General features: G+C 44.7%; 1 protein-coding gene across 1 annotated transcript in view; it reads right to left on the reverse strand.

Annotated features, from left to right (window-relative positions):
- Positions 1 to 6,396: 6,396 nt before the first annotated feature.
- Positions 6,397 to 19,507, reverse strand: part of IGSF5 (immunoglobulin superfamily member 5) — a 41,681-nt gene continuing 28,570 nt past the window's right edge. The window contains exons 6-9 of the mRNA XM_087417820.1: positions 19,344 to 19,368; positions 15,706 to 15,806; positions 14,212 to 14,282; positions 6,397 to 7,435 (exon numbers count right to left, since the gene is read on the reverse strand). Of these exons, the coding sequence (XP_087273946.1) occupies positions 7,340 to 7,435; positions 14,212 to 14,282; positions 15,706 to 15,806; positions 19,344 to 19,368 (293 nt within the window). The 3' untranslated portion in view covers positions 6,397 to 7,339. The remainder of the gene's footprint in view (positions 7,436 to 14,211; positions 14,283 to 15,705; positions 15,807 to 19,343; positions 19,369 to 19,507) is intronic.

Raw genomic sequence — 19,507 nt, forward strand, 5'->3', positions numbered from 1 at the left:
ACACCTTTACCACTGAGGATATGGCTCAGATGAGTCAGGTGACATGCCCAAGGTCACACAGCAAGTCAGCAACAAGCCCATTCGCTCCTTTCCAGGCTCTTTCCTCTGCATGATGCTTCTAGGGGCCTCCAGACTCCAAAGAGGGAAAATCCAACTCTACAATGACCCCCATCCAAAATAATCATGGTGATTATCTTAAATGTCCTTCAGCCACAGGTGGGTGCTTGTGTCCCCTTGGCTTGAGACGCTATGGCACCAGGTGAGCCAACAGGTGGAAAGTGGCTGCTAACGTACATCAGTCAATGGGCCTTGACAGCCTGGAAATTCTGAAAACAATGTGAATGAATGCCTAAAAGCAACATCAATTTTCATGTCCCCTCACTGCTTTTGGAATAAATCACTCATTCTACAAGCATTTATTGACCACCTGGAACATGCCTGCCCCCATCTAAGTAGAAACAGGGCCACAGGGGGAACAAGGTGGACATGGAGCCTGCCCACCTTCACAGAATTTAATGAGGAAGCAGGCATTCAGTAATTAATCACACAAACAAGTATGTCATTAGTTATCAGCACAATGAAGGGCAAGTCTAAGGTGGCATATTAATACAGTCAAGGCATTAACCCAACAGGGACGCTGTTAGAGTTCCATCAGGGAAGCAGAATGCTCTGAGTGATACGGAGTAAGGGATTCATTACACCATTGTAGGGTGCTGGGAAGAAAAGGCTCAGAAGGGGAGGGTGAGAGGATCAGAAAAGAGTCACCAACCAGGTTCTGCAAAGGGAAGCTGATGAGAAGTCCGTGGGGAGCTGCTGCCTCTGCATCTGGGAAGGACCTGCAGTCACTGCCATCAGCAAGAAGGGTTAGACGTGAAGACTAAGTCAGCAGAGACACTAACTTGACCTGGGAAGAAAAACTGAGACCCCTGCCTTTCTCTCAGCTCGTCTAGCCTAATGACACAGGTGGCCTGCAGAAGCTGGCACCCTTCCCCACAGAGCTGCTCACACCTCTGCTCAGGAGAGACGGAAGGAGAAGGTCCTGGGCGAGCTGGAGGAGCTGCAGTTCCTGCGGCTGCCCATGGCAGTGACGTGAGCCAGCAGACCAGCCTCAGCAGGTGCGAGTTTCAAAGGCATCTGGTGCACCACACCAACCCTTCTGAGCGTCAAGTCACCAGGCCTTCACATCTACCTTCCAAATCTTAGGCATATTTCTCTGTGGCCGGCTCCCACCCAGAACCACAGAGGGAAGGGAACCTAATTGACATAGTACAAAACCATCCAGATGGCTTCATCAGGGAGGATCTGAAGGATCAGCCAGAGCTGGACAAAGTGAAGAGGGAGGAGGTGAATATTCCAAGCAGAAAGACCAGCATGTACAAAGGCCCTGTGGTAGACAGGACCATGGATGCCTACAAAACTTCCTGCACTGCAGTGACTGGAGAGCAATTTGCAAAGAGCAGTGCATGGCCAGGGAAGGTTGAGGGTAGACCCCCATGGCTATGAGGCCATGATAGGATTTTAGATTTTATCCTAAGAGTGGTAGAGACCCAGGGGAAGATGTCACCCAGCAGAGAGAGTAAACAGAGCACCAGCTTTGGAGTTAGAAAGACCTGGGGTCAGAAGACACGCATGTCACTCTGTGACTGTAGGTTTGTGACTTCACTTTGCTCATTGGTTCAATGGAGACAAAAGAGCACCACAGGATCAAGTGAGGACTAAGAGAAATAACCCACGACATCGCCTGTGTGCCAGGGACAGGGACGGGCACACTGTTTCAGCACAGGGCCGGACAGTAAATATCTTAGGCTCTGTGGGCCATGCGGTCTCTGTCACAACTGCCCGCCTCTGCCGCTGTGGTGCGGAAGCAGCTGCAGACAACACACAGGTGTAAATAAGTATTGGCTGGGTTCCGATAAAACTTTACTTGGGGACACTGAAATTTGAATTTCTCATATAATTTCCACATGTCATGAAATAGTATTCCTTTTTTATTTTTTCTCAGCCATTTGAAAATGTAAAAACCATTCTTAGTTTGTGGGCCGCATAAAAATAAACAGCAGGTTGGATGTGGGCTCATGGGCTGTGTTTGCTCACTCCTGTGAGATAGAAACAAAACAAATGTCTCTCCTCTTCCTTTGTTCTTTATACACACACACACACCATCTACACACACACATACACACACAAGCACAGCACACACAGAAGCACACACAAACATGTACATACACACGCATGCACACACAAATACACACACACATACATACCATCTATGCACACACAGAAACACACATACACATCATACACACACAAGCACAGCACACACACAAACATACACACACACACACGCATACCACACCACTGCGAGGGGGCAGAAGGCACAGGTGCATTCTTCTATCACCTGCTTCTGCCATAATACGAGCCTTCAGGCTGAGCACAGTTCACCTAAGCCAGTCCAATTTGCACTTTCTGAGAAAAAAAAAAAGAAAACTATATCAATTGTAATTTTTAAAATTAGTTTTTTATTTAGACAATAATTTGCTATTAATTGAACTACCTCAGACTTTATTAGCCATGAAATTGAAATATAATATTACCAATTGTTCCCAAATTAAGGTACGCTATGAAATGTCATCCATTCTTAAGGTTTCTGAAGAGAAATGTAATCAGTACATTCTGTGCAACCATTTCCCCACAGACTTTACTGGAATCTCATAAATTTTCTGCTGTGTCAACCCAGTATGATTATAAGGCCGGGCATGAATCTCGCAGTCTGAAGCCATTGATGGGGCAATAAATCTCACAGATCTTCCCACCAGTCCCCAGGTTCAGAATCTCATTGTATTTTTACAAATAACACGGCTCGCCCAACAAAAGAGGGAAGACGATTGTGGGGTTGCTTTCAGCTCAGCACCCAGCCTGCTGCCTCAAACTCTGTACTTTGTCCAGATCCAGGCCTGGAGGTTGGAGCCCCAGCTCCATGAATGTTGGAGAGTGAGTCTCTCCGGAGGCCCTGGCCCAGAGCGTGATTGACAGGCTCTGCTGGGTGAGAATTAAATATTTACTAACTGCAGACGAACACAGCTCCCTCCCAGTGCTGCAGGGATGAAAGACGCCTGCACACATTCAGACAGAAGCAGCCTCGGTCCTAACAGCTGGGCCATGTCAGATGAGGATGGGGCAGGGGTGTGTGTGTGTGTGTGTGTGTGTGTGTGTGTGAACATCTCCACAAAGGTAAGTGCCAGAAGGGGTCCACCATCCAATCCCTTTGTTCTACTGATGTGATACCCAAGGCATGACCTATTCAAGTTCAACACAGCCAAATTCCTTTCCTCCAACTGGTGTCCTCTTTTGGTAAATGGATTCATCCTCAAGGAATGGAAAAGTGGAATGCTACCAGGCAAAACATCTTTCCCTATGACTTCACAAACACATCCCCCATTCCTTAATTTCTGTTTCCTAAATCTTGCCAGATCCTTCTGGCTGGATAGCTTCTGCCTGCCCCTCCCCATCCATGACTTCAGTGGGCTCTCTGGCTTTGCTCAGGCTTGGCCAACAGGAGGCATGAGCAGGAGAGGGAGGGGATGGAGTCTTTATCACCTGACTCTCTCCATGCCTGATTTCCATGGCTTGGCTGTGTCCCTCTACCTAAGGTCCAGCAATTGTCGGGGGCCCCCTGCCTATAGATCTAGCCACCTCTCCCTGCCCCCTCAGCCCTATGGATGGTAACAGCTCCTCAGGCCCACAAGTTCTGCCCCAGGCCTGCTAGGCCACCCATCTATTCTATTCTATCTTCCCCCTGAGCCCTTCCTTACTGTCTTGCCTCTTGGCTACTTCTCTAGTCTCTGAACTCCGAGCTCTCAGCTGTTCCACAGAGACGAGTATCTGCCCTCTTTACAGAGGATGGAGTGTTCTTCCCCAGCGACACCATAAGCCCTTAAATGGCAGGGTGCAGATGCTGACACAGCACCTCCTGTATGCTCGGCGGCGTTCATTCACCTTTCAGGTCATCAAACCCCTGGGAACTGGCAGCCCAATTTTAATGCTCCTGTTTTCCAAGGTCAAGGCAGCACAGAGCAAAGGAAGTGCTTCTATTTGAGCTCTCAAATTATCTTTGATGTATCGACATTATCACTTCAGTCCTACTCTAAGTAAACCATGGAAGATCATTGACTTCACGGGCTTGGAACCTGACAGAGTAACCAAGATCAAAGACCCCCATGACCATGGGCAGGTGTGGTGTCCCTGGCTAGGACTTTATGACACAAGGCTTTGAGAGGTATTTGTTTAAATAAATCTGTAGTTTCACCAGCCACTCATTAGCAGAGTGCTGTATCTATATTTCTGAGAAACACCCGTGGCCGTGATGTTTTGCTGTGATTGGCTCGTCTCACCCCATCCCACTGAGCCTCCTTCAGCTCTCTGCATTGCAGAAGTGCGAGACGAATTTACCACATCAGCAAAACCCCATTCTCAGTTGAGGGCTGTCTTGGGGTTTGCAGGATTCCTAAATAGAAACCGGCGAGTGCTCAGACCTAACACGGAGAGAAAACACGGATTGCATGTTTGGGTAAAAGAGCCCTCCTTGACACATTAAGGTCATTTCCAAGTAGCTAGCTCCAGGTCAGTACTGTCCAATAGAGCTTTCCGCAACAGTGAAACTTGTAATCTGCTCTGTCCAATACTACGGCCACTAGCCACACATGGCTATTGAGCACTTTACATGTGGCTAGTGGGGTTCAGAAAATGAATCCTACATTTTATTTAATTTCAAATAATTTAAATATAAATAACCACATGCGGCTACGGGATTGGACAGTGCAGCTCTAGACAGTTCTGTTCAAATAACTTATCCACCTCTTGTGAAATAAAAACGGGCCAGGGGTCTCTTTGAGAAAACTTACTCCTGGAACAAGCTACAACCTGTTCATCAGTGACACAGGAAAACTTCCCAAAGTCTGATAAACAAAAATATTTTAAGCATGATTCAACCAACACATACTAAGTTGGAGAAATTTCTGTGAAGATCCTTCGGCATTGTCCAGAGTTCATAATTTAAAGTTCAATTATATTCTACATGCAACCCCCCGACTCCTAAAATAATGGAGTCTTAAATACTCCTTAAATATGAATTTTATAGCAGGCAGATGGCAAATATGATACTTCAATATACAGTCTTTCTCAGTATTGACCTGTGTAATATTAACATTTACTAAACGCCTACAGAATGCTAGGTTCTATAAAGGTTACAAAAGGCATAAATGGCATGACATTTGCCTTGTCTCGGGATCTGTGTTCTGTGGTGGTTTAAGGAAAGCAAACTATTAAGTGAGGAAAATGGATTTTATTCATTGAACTGCTCTGCCCAAAGGGCCTCATGAACTTTCTCATCTTTCTCCTTGACTTGTACTCACTCAAGGATGGTGAAGAGAGACAGAATCACACTGGCAGAGAGTAAAGAAGTTATTGTAATAAACAAGAGTCTCATTTTTAAGTAGTCTAATTGGCAATTTTTTCCATAAAAAGGACTCATGGGAAAGCAATATTTACGGGTTTTTGAAATTCTGCATTTTTATTCCTACACCAAAGAAAATAGGTAGCCAATTCCCTCACATTAGGAACACAGTCCTAGAAGAGATGACCTTTCTTTTCAGAATCCTCTAAGCAGTGGTGATATTCAAAACATTTGACAACCTGTAAGGCACAAACACCACCCAATCAGAGTAGATATTGTATGTGCATTGACCAATCAGAATGGATGCTATATATGCATCAGCCAATCAGAACAAATACTTGCCACCACCATGCTGTGCCAGCCAATACCCTTTGAGTTAGTTGATTCATAGGAGGGGGTCCAGGGTAGGAACTGAATGTGATCTAAGATCATAAAAATATTTTATAAATCATGGTAGTATATAGACTTGCCTACCTTTGATTGGATTAGCAAGCAGGAGCATTGAGTGATGAGAAACATCATCATGATGAATTTACATCTTTTATCTAGTAACTTTAAGGAATTCACTAAAATCGTAACACATTTTGCAAGTCAGATTCTACTTTGGCAATGGCATGGTTGGGCATGGGGGGCTTAGAGCAGTTGCTAATTACTAACCATCATACGAATCTATTCTAACCAGTGCAGAGCTCAGCCAAATAATAGTCGTGCCTCTAGGTTAAATATGAAGCCGTGGGGTGGGCAGTGAAATCCCCTGAGAATATCTACATGAAAAGTAATTTTTTTTTTTTACGGAAGTCTCCTGTTTTGCATTTTGGAAAATGCTGAATTCCTAAACACTATGATTCTTTAAACTACCATCTGAATAGTAAAGAGTTTTAAAAAAGGCAATACAAGTTTTTTGGTGTTTTCTCTTTTGTTTATTAAAGAACACATTACCCATTTCCAGTTTTTTCACGGCGTTTGTGGTAGGTGAGGGACATCTCCTACAAAGCATAATCCACATCTAACTCATTTGCGGACGTGAGAGCAAGGCTGATAAGGGAGCAGAAAAAGATGAATATTTTCATGTCAATATCCAATAATGAGATATTTTGCAAGGTGTACATCAACTTTAGAATTTAATCTTATTTTTTTGTGTGAGGAAGATTATCCCTGAGCTAACATCTGCTGCCAATCCTCCTCTTTTTCCTCAGGAAGATTGGCCCTGGGCTAACATCCGTGCCCATCTTCCTCTACTTTATATGTGGGACGCTGCCACAGCATGGCTTGATGAGCAGTGCATAGGTCCGTGCCTGGGATCCGAACCCGTGAACCCCGGGCTGCCGAAGTGGAGCACGAAAACTCAACCACTACGGCACTGGGCTGACCCCTAGAATTTAATCTTATTTTTAACCTACGAGTTCTGATTTTCTAGGCAATTTTAGGCGTCTGATTGATCTTAATTTTTATCCTCTTTTTCCACTGATAACATGCAATAATGCCCACGTATTAAACAAACATAAATATCATCTTCATGTGATTTAAGATTATGAAAGCATTTTAAAAGTCATGGTAGGATGTAGACTTATCTACCATTTATTGGATTAGCAGGCAGGAGTGCTGAGTGATGAGACACATTATCATGATGGATTGGCAGCTTTTACTTAGTCACTTTGCAGAATTCACTGAAATCTTGAAACATTTTAAACGTCAAATTCTCCTCTGGAAGCTAGGAAAATGGATTCCTTCTTTCACTATAAAATATCTGTTCTGATGATTCCAATATCGCTTCTTCCAGGTAATGCTGGCAAAGCGGGAGCCCAGCCTCGGGACAGAGAGGAATGATGACATTGTCTTGATTAGGGCATCAGCCAAGTGCAACATGGAGCCCAAAGGATGACTAGATTATACTAAAGTCACATTCCTGACCTTCCTAGGACTGGCCATGATAAAGGAAACCTGTGAACGACTTGCTGGACTCTGCTGACGGTCATCAGTTCCCTGGTAACAAAGGGAAAAAGGTCAATTTAGTGGGTTGAGATCTCTGTAAAAGACACACTTGAGAAGGAAGCTCCACTCCTCAGATAAGATAAAATTAGGGTGCAGAGAAGAATAAAAATGTTACCTCGGGTCCTACCTTTATTTCATTATTTTCATTAACACACACTCTAGAAGTTTCCAAGTTCAGGGCCTAAAGAACGATCCAATTCAAAGAATCCAATAGTTGTTTGCATGTAGGCAAATTACTGCAAAGATTCACTGTTTTGTTTTGTTTTTCAATTTTCCTATGGAAATTCTAGCTTTTGTATGAAAACATAAAATATTTCTAACTTTCTTTAAATAACACACATTCCTTCTAAAAGAGAGGGGCAAAACTGAGAACCGACTCCAAGCAGATCACCCATCGGTGTCCTTGGACCTTGCGTGTTGCTGGCTCCTATCAGGAAGGCAAGTAGTCTTTGCCGTTCCCATTCTGAAATGTAATCCCAAGCAGACCACTTACTCCTCCAGAGGGGCCAATGCCTGTCTAAGGGTATTGCCCTACTAAAATAAGTGCAACATGTTTTCCTGCCAGTCCTGAGAATGCCAGCTCAGATTCCAGGGCACTGTAGCTGCATTTAACATCATAAATAATGCAACTGGGCACCATCAATTATTTACACTGCACTGGAACGTCAATGAGTCCTGAGGATAGAATCACTCTGGCTCACGGCCTTAGTTTATTGACTCCCAACTGCACCAGAACTGGGGAGCTGATGGGGCAACCTCAGCAATGTGCTCTACAAATTGTGCTTCTGCTGTGACTATGCCTGAGATTTTGGGCATTGCTTGACTTTTGTTGTCACTGTTGGGTTGCACAAAGGCATCACTGTTTTCTAAATTTATCAAGAGTTTATTTCTGTTGATCTCAGTAGGGAAGTGATTAGCGGGGAAGACTTGACCCAGGTTTTGAGTTGTTCATATGCTCACCCCTTGAAACTGACAGACTCAGGAGGAAAGAGACAGAGTTGCCTAAAATAGCCAGAAAAATTGACTGCCGGTGAGTCCAGGCCTGGAAAGAGGAGAGGAAAAGGAGAGTTCTTTGTGTTACATATTCATTAAGATGTAAAACATTTGCAAACCCCATGGCTTTGTATAAAAATAAAAGACACTTGCCTATCTCATTAACTGATTGTAATTTTTACTAAGAATTTCCTTTTTTTGTTGTTGTTTTTTTGCTGAGGAAGACTCACCCTGAGCTAACATCTGCTGCCAGGCCACTGACAGACGCGTGGTGTAGGTCCGCTCCCAAGAACCAAACCCGGGCCACCAAATTTAATCACAGAACATGCCAAACTTAATCACTAGGCCACTGGAGCTGGCCCAAGAATTTCTAATTTTATTTATTGGTTTTGTCCTAATGTGTTTCATGGGCAGTTACACCTGAGTTCACTGTACTTTATCTACAGAAACTGTTGTCTGGAAAATAATGTCAGTATTAAATATCCTAACTGTAGATTCAGCCAAAATAGAACTAATCAGTGAAGAAAAGTGTCATGTTTTGGTATATGTCAGTTTTGAAAATCAGTCTCTTTTTCTTCCTTCTGATCCTTCCTACAATTTAATATATGATCTCGGGTCTCTACAGCCTAAAATCTTATTTCTTTCATTCATATTGAATGCAGTGTGCCTTAGGACCCATCTAAAACACGGGAGGTTTAAAAAAGTTTTCCTCAACCATGGTGCCGTGTGGATTGTGGAGTATTTCAGTCTCAAGACCCTTCCATTTGACATTCATCACAGCACCCCACAAGCATCTCACGTTCTTCTCTGTGCTTTGCGGAAAGCTCAGTGCTGTGGAGTTTCAAAGTACAAGTCATTCCAAATGCACAATTGTAGGAAAATCCCTAGAACGTTCTCTCAGAGATGACTTGCCCTTAGAAACAACACTGTACACGTCTGTGATGTTTTCACATTGAGCCACGAAAACATTTTCCTCGAAGCAGATCATCTGTGGAACATGGTAAAAATACTCATTCTTTGGCCCTATCTCCCAGAGACTATGAGCCAGAAAGTCTGGAAGATGCTCAGAAGTCTGCATTTTAACAAGCACCCAAAATGCTTCTGGACTACCACTGTGTTGAGAATGACTGCTAAACCAGCAGGGTACCAAGACATTCATATTTACAGGTGCAAGATGCACCTCCATATGCAGCAGGCATTCTTTGGGAGCCAGGAAACAGGAAACACATCCCCATTTCTGCCAGCTGGTGGCAGGAACAAGGACTGCCCCATCTCTCAGCCTCTGGTAAAGAGTCCCATGTTCAGGGAAGACCCCAGCAGGGAGTGGGCCGAGAGGTGGGGATGAGCAAGGGAGGGGGCTCCAGGCAGCCAGTGGTTGCCTCTTCTCATGGTATACAACCTAGCATCACCCAATGGACCTGAGCTATGTCAGCCATCGGCCCCCTTGTAGCTTCTGACCTCGGTGGCTGGCCTTCTGTGGGGCACACCTCCAGCCCACAGCCTGTCCCCGATAACACCATCCCTGAGACGAGCTCTCACCCCTTCTGAAGTTTCCTGAGAACTGTCAGCACTGAAAGCATCAGGATACAATTAGGGATTTGAACAAAGAGCTTCCCCACAACATCTCATCTTGATCTTCCCCATAGCCGTGTGGGCCTCTGGCATTATGGACCTCAACTGAAAGGACATGGCAGGAGCAAGAGTTACAGGGGGCTGGTGCAGAGGCAATGCCATTTTCTACCGCTTCCCAAAGTATCAAAATTCCAGTTTCCTGTGTCAGTAACTGCTGAGCGTGGGAGGTAATTGAAATCATGCTTGGTGATGCACGATGAAGATGTGGCATGTCGAGCTCGCTACAGCCTGGAGGTGTAGACACGGATGTGTAGGACCCTGCGTGGGACTGGAAGTTGTGGCATTGGAGGCAAGGGTGACAGGGACCCAGAAAGGCCACCTGCTCCTCAGCGCCTGTGCTCAGCCCTGAGTTGGGTGTGGTTACATAGTCCAGGGCTCAGTATCTGCACCCTCCTCTACTTGTTGGGGAGTCCACATGATTCCAACAAGACTACAGGCACCATCAGCCCTAGGAGGGGCCGAGTACAACCCCTCCCCAGTGTAGTTAGCACAGGCATCATGAATGCCTTGGGACTCTGAGCAAATCACAATTATTGGGTGGTGTGAAATGACAAAGTAGGCAAGGTGATCTTTGGCAACATCCCACTCTCCCTTCCGGCAACACCCCCATTTCTATCTTGCTATGAGATAGCAAACAACCCTTAAACCCAGCCACATGTCAAAACCACCTCAAGTTGTCTAAAACACAGTGATGCTCAGGCTGCCTCCCCAACTCTGCCGAGCCAGGAGGTCCAGAAGTGGGAACAGGAATCTGGGCATCCCAAGACCCCCCACATCGACGATTCCATATGCAGCCCCTGGCCCTTCAGACCTCCCCTTCCTTGGATCGTGTTTGAACAGGAGACTCTTAAAGGAAACCAAAGTGCCCAAGACAATTAAAGGAGTGAAATGGCAATTTGACATGGAATTATTTACCCTTTTTCAAGGACTCAAAACATACTGTTATTTTTACCTTGCAAACTCATGTCCACCAGTCTGATACTAGTTCTTGTCATGACTGGATTGTGATTATCAGCAAAGGAACCATGTCTACACGCACACACGCTCCTTGTATCGCCTCACTTGTGACAGCATAGCGCTGGGCATTGAAGATAGCCTCCACTTTAATGAATAACTGCTTAATGAGTGCCCAGTAATGCTGTGCTAGACTGTGTGTAGTCAATGATCGTCCATTAGATCTTCTGAAAATGCTAAGACCACCAGGTTGAGAAGATGAGAAGGCCAGCATGAGGAGAGAACAAGCACATGGACTCAACAGTTGCTGCCCTGTTGACAAAACCAAGATCGCTCTGCTCTGAGACCTATTAATACAGAGCAGGGGCTTCCGTTGCTGTTGTACATGCAGTGTCTCCATGGATAGGACATGTGTCTCACCCAACTGGCTCCACAGCGATGGAGATTGGGAAGTGCTTTTGCTGCAGGCTGACTTACAGTTTGAGCTCTCTCGGTTTAATCTACAGGCTTTTCAGGACAGGATCCTAGTGCAGATTTTCTGCAAAATAGTGTAATCTCTAATCAACAACCTTGAACTCTAACAAGCCAGCTTTTCGGGAGGAATCCCACTGGGCACCTACTCTGAGCCAGCGGTGGAAACACCCCACAGCAGCACAGGTGGCTCTGTGACAAATTGGAGTCACACTGAGGCATGTGGAGAGGAGCCAAGATGAAAGGACAAACGAAGGGGCTCTGAATAGCTCTCAGCTGCCTCTCCAAGGCCCTTTAGGGGGCAAGGCTCACCGCAGAATGGAGACAGCTTATGAGAAAAGAAAGTGCAGATTGCGGTGTCCTTGCACCATGGACTAATGAGTTCTGAGGAAGGTCCTCTCGGCCGGCACTGTAGGAAAGTAGCCACATAGACCAGGCAGGGCTGCAGGCCTGGCCTTGGGGAGCTCTAAAAGGAACCTCTGTGCTAAGAGTCATCTTGACCTGCTTCTACAAGCTGTGGCTCAGCCACCTGGCAGCTCTTGAGTGGCCAGTTGACCACATGCAGGACTATGTCCTCTTTGGGCCAAGGACACAGAAGGGAGCCACCATGCTCCTAGGCCCGGCACTTTCCTCTACTGCCCATCTTGCTTCCTCCCTTCTCTGCCTCATGGGAAGCATAGCCCATGGTACATCTCGTGTCCAGGTTCTCCAGAGGAGCATCCTGGAGACAGTGCCTGGACCCACACCTGCAAAAGCACCCTTTGGTGAATGATCAAAGATGGACCTCTTCAGAACTGTGCTTGTCCTAAGTTCCTCCACTCTAAGTAGAAAAATCCAGCTATTTAATCACCTCTCACCAGTTTTTAGCCCAGGCAAAAACATCTTTCCTGGCATCTTGATTTGTTTCTGAAGGACCCTGATGCTCTGGGCTGAGATGCACTGCTCCCCTAGAAGCCTTCCAAACACTTTAAGAAACACAAGTGTGTGTGACCAGCCCCAGGACCCAGCCACCAATAGATTATTTAGCTGGTTACATGTTTAAGTAGCAGAGACTTCTTAAATTTCTCTCCCTGTGTATTTTCAAAACAACACTTCAAGCTTTAATAAGTATCCACCCTGAGCTCCAAAACATCATTCTCCATTCCTGTATCCTGAGGCACTGAGAGTTCCCCTTTTTCCTCACTTATTTTTTCGGGGGAATCATCTGACATGACCCCCTTCTGAATCTCCTCCCCACCTATCCCATCCACCACCCCAGACCTGAGCATTTTGGCTTGTCTAGTGGAAAGACATGTGACAGAAAAACGTAACCACAGGAATAATGGTTGCCTTAAATGTGTTCTTGGGGTAACCATGCTTAGTGCTGGGTAGGAGAGAGCCCCTTCATTAGCCTGTGGCCCCCACTCAGGTCCAATCATGGGGCGTTGACAGGAAACATCCTTCCCAACCCGGCGATTACTCCCTTTTGCCCGCCACCTCTTAGAGGCCAGCCTTTGAAAAGGGAACCTGTTGCATCTCTACAGTCATCCCTCCCAGCACCAGACTAAGTGCATTAAAAGATATATGTACCAAAAAGAGCAGCATCGATGGGAAGAAGTTTACCTCTCCATTTTCCTGACACCCAGCCTGAGGAAAGCAGCTTGAACTCATACCAGGAACTCAAGATTTGTCACTTAGGCCCATCTTCTTGTGTGCCACAGACCCCTCATATATCTTCCCGCCTGGCTACCTTGGTTGCACTAATAGCATCACTTAGGTCCCCCTGATGATATGTGGCTGAGCATCCATCAAAGTTCCCCTTCCTTCCAAAGACCTGGGAGACACACGTCACCAGTAAGATGTATGTGTTGAGCTGAATCCCAACTGCAGGAGGGAATATTACAGCCTGGAGCTGCCTGGAAACTCAAGTGAATATCTGCACCAAGAAAGAGTGATGGGGGCTGTGAAGGCACACTCTCCGGAGTAGCACATCAGACTAATAGCAACTTCTAGGCAGAACAAAGCCAAGACTATCTGATCCAGCATGCTGTTGGAAACGCAATCTGTGAGTTTGGCTTTTCCCAAAGCTAAGAGGGGAGAACATCCACACTTATCGGGGACACCATTGCAGAATTGCATCGAAGTACTTCTCCTTTGAAGTCGCAATTATACAGGTCAGAAGATGGTGCTGGTTATATATCTTTTGCCTAATATGACTTTGGATATAAAGAATCGTATTTTCAGCATATGAACTCTAATTCACTTGTGTATGACAACCAACGCTAATTCTGTGTCAGAAAATTAACATACTGCATCTTCGCAGCTCCTAACTGACTGTTTTCTTTAAGTTAACGTCCTTTGGAAGGACGGAGCCCATCAAAATTTGCCTAACGGCCAATAATATCTACAACTTGTGCCTCTCCTTGGACTCCAGACTTGTACATCCAGCTGCACACTTGCCATCTCTATGTGGACGTCTAACACACAACTCAAGATCTACAAGCCCCCAATTAAACTTATCTTTCCCCCAAAAACTCGCTAGAAAGGGCAAGAGACACTACTACGTCCCGGCCCCATTCCCCCCATGCTGACTGGTTGACATAGAGGTGAGCAAAAGCCACTTTCTTCCATCATGAACATCAAAAAAAAAAAAGGGCACTGTTTTATAATCACCTACAACAATGCAAGAGTTTCTAAATAGCAGAAAAAGTCCAAAAAGAGGAAAAAGTCTAAATCACCTGACGAGGTTGCCTACTGTGTTGTTCTGGAACACTGGATTCGGAGGACTTTGGAGGGACAGAAGTAGTCTCTGCAACAGAAGAATGACTTTAGAGTGATAAGTGACAAAAATCAAACTTCATATTCTAACAATTCTGATTTATAAAGAAATGCATTTGCTTTTATGGAGTACGCCTGGCAAAAAATAATCCTTAACCATAAACAGACTTTTTTTAAAGTTCCCTTGAGGTTGCATATCTTTAGAACTTTCTTTCTAATAAAACAAAAATATGGCAAACTGACTCAAAATCAATTCCTTTCTTGACACTATAGTCTCATCCAGAGACAAGATAGATCCATAGCTTTAATGGCTGACCAAGGAAAACAAATACAGGGCAAATGGGGAAAAAAAGAGGCAGAGAGGCTTGGTTTTGGCCATGATTTTGGTCAAGCTACTGGATTAATTGCTCAAAATATTAATGAATAAATACTCGCTCACAGGAAATTTTGCAAGAAGCTGTGATCAGATTATCAAAGGAAACAGCCAATGCTTTGCAGAATTTCTTTAAATCTGAAGCACACAGTTTGGAACGTACATGAGAGACATCCATGGTAAAGTGGGAAGAATGGGGTGGCTGAGAATAGGACTGCTAAGGAGTAATTTGCACAGCCTTTCTCTCTTATCTGCCTTACGAAGTGATCTCGGTTCAAATCATACCCCTGCCTCTTACTAGTGAGAGTGCCTTCAGAGATGCCGCCCATGATGCCTGCATCCTCTAAAAGTAAGACTATAGGGACTACAAAAAGGCTTTTCAAAATTGGGTTTAGTCTTTCGACATTCTCCAACACCCTGTAAGGTTGAAGAGGAACATTTCCTACTGAGCTTCAGATTTAATTGAGGTTTTGGGCAAGTTACCCTCAACGTATTAAAATGCCTCTTCACACGGTTTCAGGTAGAAGCCTTAAAAGAAATGGAAAGCATGGGGCAAAAACCAGAACATTATTCTTAAAAGCTCTTACATGTCCATCTCACTTTTTTATTTTTTTGCAGGGAGGATTCACCCTGAGCTAACATCTGTTGCCAATCTTCCTCTTCCTTTTTTTTTTTCTTCCAAAATCCTCAGTGCATGGTTGTATATCCTAGTTGTCAGTCGTTCTAGTTCTTCTATGTGAGCCGCCACCACAGCATGGCAACTGACAGACAGGTGGTGTGGTTCCATGACTGGGAAGCAAATCTGGCCCGCCAAGGCAGTGAGTGCCAAACTTTAACCACTAGGTCATGAGGGCTGGCTCCCACCTCACTTTATTTTAAACTTTAGACAAATAGGTGGATTTTCACTGTTAATCTACTCCTAGAATATTTCTGGAATTTCTTCTTCTTCTAAAAATTATCCAAAAAATAATGACCACCCATGGCTAAGTCATCTGCTTTGTGATGCTGGTGTTTGGTTGGCCGGCCCCTCTCTGGACACTCCCCTTTCAAGGTCTTTCTCCTGCCCGCCATGTCCACTCACTTGTGGTCCTTGGCTCATCGGAACTGTATCCATAGTTTTCATTTCCACTTTTTAACTTTGTCTCAGAAGTTTCTTTGTTGGTCTTCATGGTCGCAGATTTCCTAGAATTAGACCATTTTAAAAAGCCAAATGTTAATTGGTAATGGATGTTCAGTTCACACTGTTCTGCCCAGAGCATTCTTACATGTTGAACTTACCACAAGGCCACAGCTTGGTTGCTGGCCTCTGGGGAGTGGTGAGCAACAGAATGGACACTCACAGCCACTGGCATGGTTGTGTAGACTGCAGGCTCACACACTCCCATTATGGGGAGAGAGGCAACTTCATCATGATAGGTCCATGGACTCCACTCAACTCTCAGAAACCAGTAACCAAATAAAGCAGGGTTGGCAAACTATGACCCACAGGCCAAATGTGGCCCACCACCTGTTTTTATAAATAAAGTTTTATTGGAACACAGCCACATCTGTCCGCTTCCGTATTGTCTATGGCTGCTTTCATGTTAATGGCAGCAGAGTTGAGTAGTTGTGACGGAAATCGTGTGGCCTGCAAAACCAAAAATGTCTACCATCTGGCCCTTTATAGAAAAAGTATGCCAACTGCTGAAATCAAGCAAAAATTGGTGCAAGGTAAGGAAGTTTGGCAATGGATATCCAAAGATTTAAAAATATTTATGCTTGACCACTAAGAATTTATTATAGGGAAATCATCAAGGATATGTGCAAAGATTTACTTGAAAGGATGTCCATTCGTGAGCTATTTATAACAGCAAAAACTGCAAACAACCCAGGTGCCCAAGCATAGAGGACTAGTAAAACAAATGATGAAAAGTCTTGCCTGTAGAAATTATTATAGATGAGAACTCTCAAGCACTGCTGGTGGAAGCGTACACCTGCTGGTACACGTACTCTGGGAAACCGTGTGGCAGTACCATATAAAGCTGAACATATACCTACCCTATGACCCAGCTTTCGTGGTAGCTATATACCCAACGGAATACAAAACAGGAATGTTAATGTGTACATGTCACCAAAAGACACCCATGAGAATGCTTAGTGCAGTAGTATTCATAAGGGCTCCAACCTGAAAACTATCCAAATGCCCGTTTAAAGTAAAATGGAAAAATGAATTGCCTATGTGCCCAGAACGTAGTATTATATCATAATAAACCACGTACATCGACATTCAACAATATGGATCTATCTCACAGTGTGAGGCTCAAGAAGGCGGATGCAAATGAGTACACACGATATGACCCCATTTATGTAAAGTTTACATGAATCTAATCTCTGGGGATGTGGGGAAAGATGTCAGAAGACATGACCTTTGAGGAAGGGGCAGGTGATGATTTGACAGGGGACTGAGGGAGGTTTTGGGGTGCTGGGGTGTTCTAGTTCTGCATGTCGGCAGCCAAGGGCCAGGCACATATGCTTTCTGAAAATGAATCAAGCTCCACACCTACGATTCATGTACTTTCTGCTCTTATATTTCAATAAAATATTTCATTAAGCAAATGAAGCAAAATGTTGCAGGCAAGTATCTGTTAACAGAAATAAACTTCAGAATAGTGTCAAGTGAAGAGAAAAAGCTACAAAATAATGTTGATGATGACGCAAATCTCACAAAATGCATATGAATGTGTATCTCTGTGTGTCTGTGCGAACACACACGCATGTAAGTATACACACTTAGATGACAATGATTACTTCTGAACAATAGAATTATGGGTGATTTTAAAACCATTTCTTATACTTTATTTTTAATTTTTTCTATAATAAACATGCATTGATTCTACAGGGAAAAGTATATAGGTTCTTCCAACGCAGAAGAATTCTGCAGGCAGCTGGAGTCAGCACTATTGGTGCAGTGGGAGTGGAAAGCAGGTGAGATACGGGGGTCCCAGTGAGTCACCCCATCTTTCCTCCCTGGGCCTAATGCACTTGGATCTAAGCGTGAGAGCCACACACGGACAGGAGCCCAGGGCCTGAGCAGGACTGCCTGAGTCACAGTCTGACCCGTCCACTCCCTAGACGGGAGATGCTGGCTCCCAACCTGGCCTCTCTGTACCCTGCAGTTTCCTCATCTGCAGACTCATAAAACCATTGTGAAGATTAGGTGAGAGAACAACCCCTCCCAGGTGTAGAACAGCTCCTGGCAGGTATGCTAAGCGTTCAGTGTATGCCAGCTCTCATTGTCACTACCACTGTCGTGATTATTATCCCTGCTGTTATTATTACGATTCTCTCCCATTGCCCTGAATAGCTGTTGATCACTGTGTCATGTTTTGAAATCACCTAAGATCCCAGAGAAGAGAAATGAAAGCTGTTACATGGTCAATAGTGAACAGAAGGATGCTGACTGCCATCCTGCCAGTGACAGCGATGGAGAGAAATGCCGGAGTCATTATCGGGTCAGCTCTCCTTCGTCTCCTCTTGCCTTAAGTCAGGCCCCAGAGGAGGTGTATTTTCAGATTCCTGCTTGGTGGGGTCCTCAGGGAGAGCACAGCCACCTCTCTCAAAACCACATTATCACCAGGGAGCAAGCAGGGCCAGAGGGAGAAAGGGCAGGATCTGTTATGCGATAATTACACACATCTTCATTCTCCACATGTAGCCGAAAGATATTTTAAAATTGCAACGTTTCAAAAATTAAAATTATCTAATAAAATTCTGAAACTCAATGCGGTTTTGTTATAACACCCCCAACAAAACCACTGCTGTCTAAAAATCCCTCCCCTTAGTGCACTTATGATTCGGTAAATATTGCAGACATTTAAACTGATTTACTGTATTATTGTAAGTCCTTGACATAGTTACCTTAAAAGTGCTTGCAGCTACTTCTGGACAGCCATGGGAATGGCAGGAATTTTTCTGTCCCCTCCCCTCTCAGTGGTACAAGCAGTGAATGCTACCTAATTTGTCTGCCTGCTCAATTTCATGTGCCTTAAGCCATCTGGCTGGTCTCACTGTTCTCCACCGCCCCAGAAATGCCAGCAGGACCTTGCCTGGTTCTTTAACATTCTTGAAATGGTCCTCAGGTCCCTAGCCCTGACTCAAAGCAGGAAGGTCAAGAGTCACAGTGCAGAGTGTCCTCTTGTGGAAAGAGTTGCAAATGTCAGACACCAAGTAGAAAATCTGCTCCATTTTCCTAAGTGAGTCGTAGGCAGTAGCAGCCCACCTATTTTATTCTACAATTAATGTTGCCCTATGAGCTTGTGATTGGCATACATGTTTTTCAGAGTGGTCCATTTTCAGTACCACTGAAATTTTGATTAACATAATCCTAAAATCCCACAGTTGGGGGGGGGTGTGTGTGTGTTGTTTGGTTTTTTTGGGTGTGTGTGTGTGTGTGTGTGTGTGTGTGAGGAAGATCAACCCTGAGCTAACGTCCATGCCAATCCTCCCCTTTTTGCTGAGGAAGACTGGCCCTGAGCTAACATCCATGCCCATCTTCCTCCACTTTATGTTGGACGCCGCCACAGCATGGCCTGACAAGAGGCGCGTCGGTGCACGCCTGGGGTCTGAACCCGGCAGCCGGACGTGCGCACTTAACCACTACGCCACAGGACCGGCCCCATTGTTTGGTTTTTCTATTCGTTTACTTTTGTTTTTGGAAAATTGATGTGATTTCAAGCTTACCTTATTTCACTTTGATAACTAGATTCTGCAAAAAAAAAAAAAAAAAAAGAACAAAATCACATTAGCAAAATCAGGATAGTTATCCTGAAAATAAAATCTCATAGATTTTTATAGACCCCGTGATTTTAATACCGACATTATTGAATATCTGCGACCCAGTAGGT

The sequence above is a fragment of the Ceratotherium simum genome, chromosome 27 (assembly GCF_057802395.1).
Source record: "Ceratotherium simum simum isolate JZ-2026a chromosome 27, ASM5780239v1, whole genome shotgun sequence".
NCBI lineage: Eukaryota > Metazoa > Chordata > Mammalia > Perissodactyla > Rhinocerotidae > Ceratotherium > Ceratotherium simum.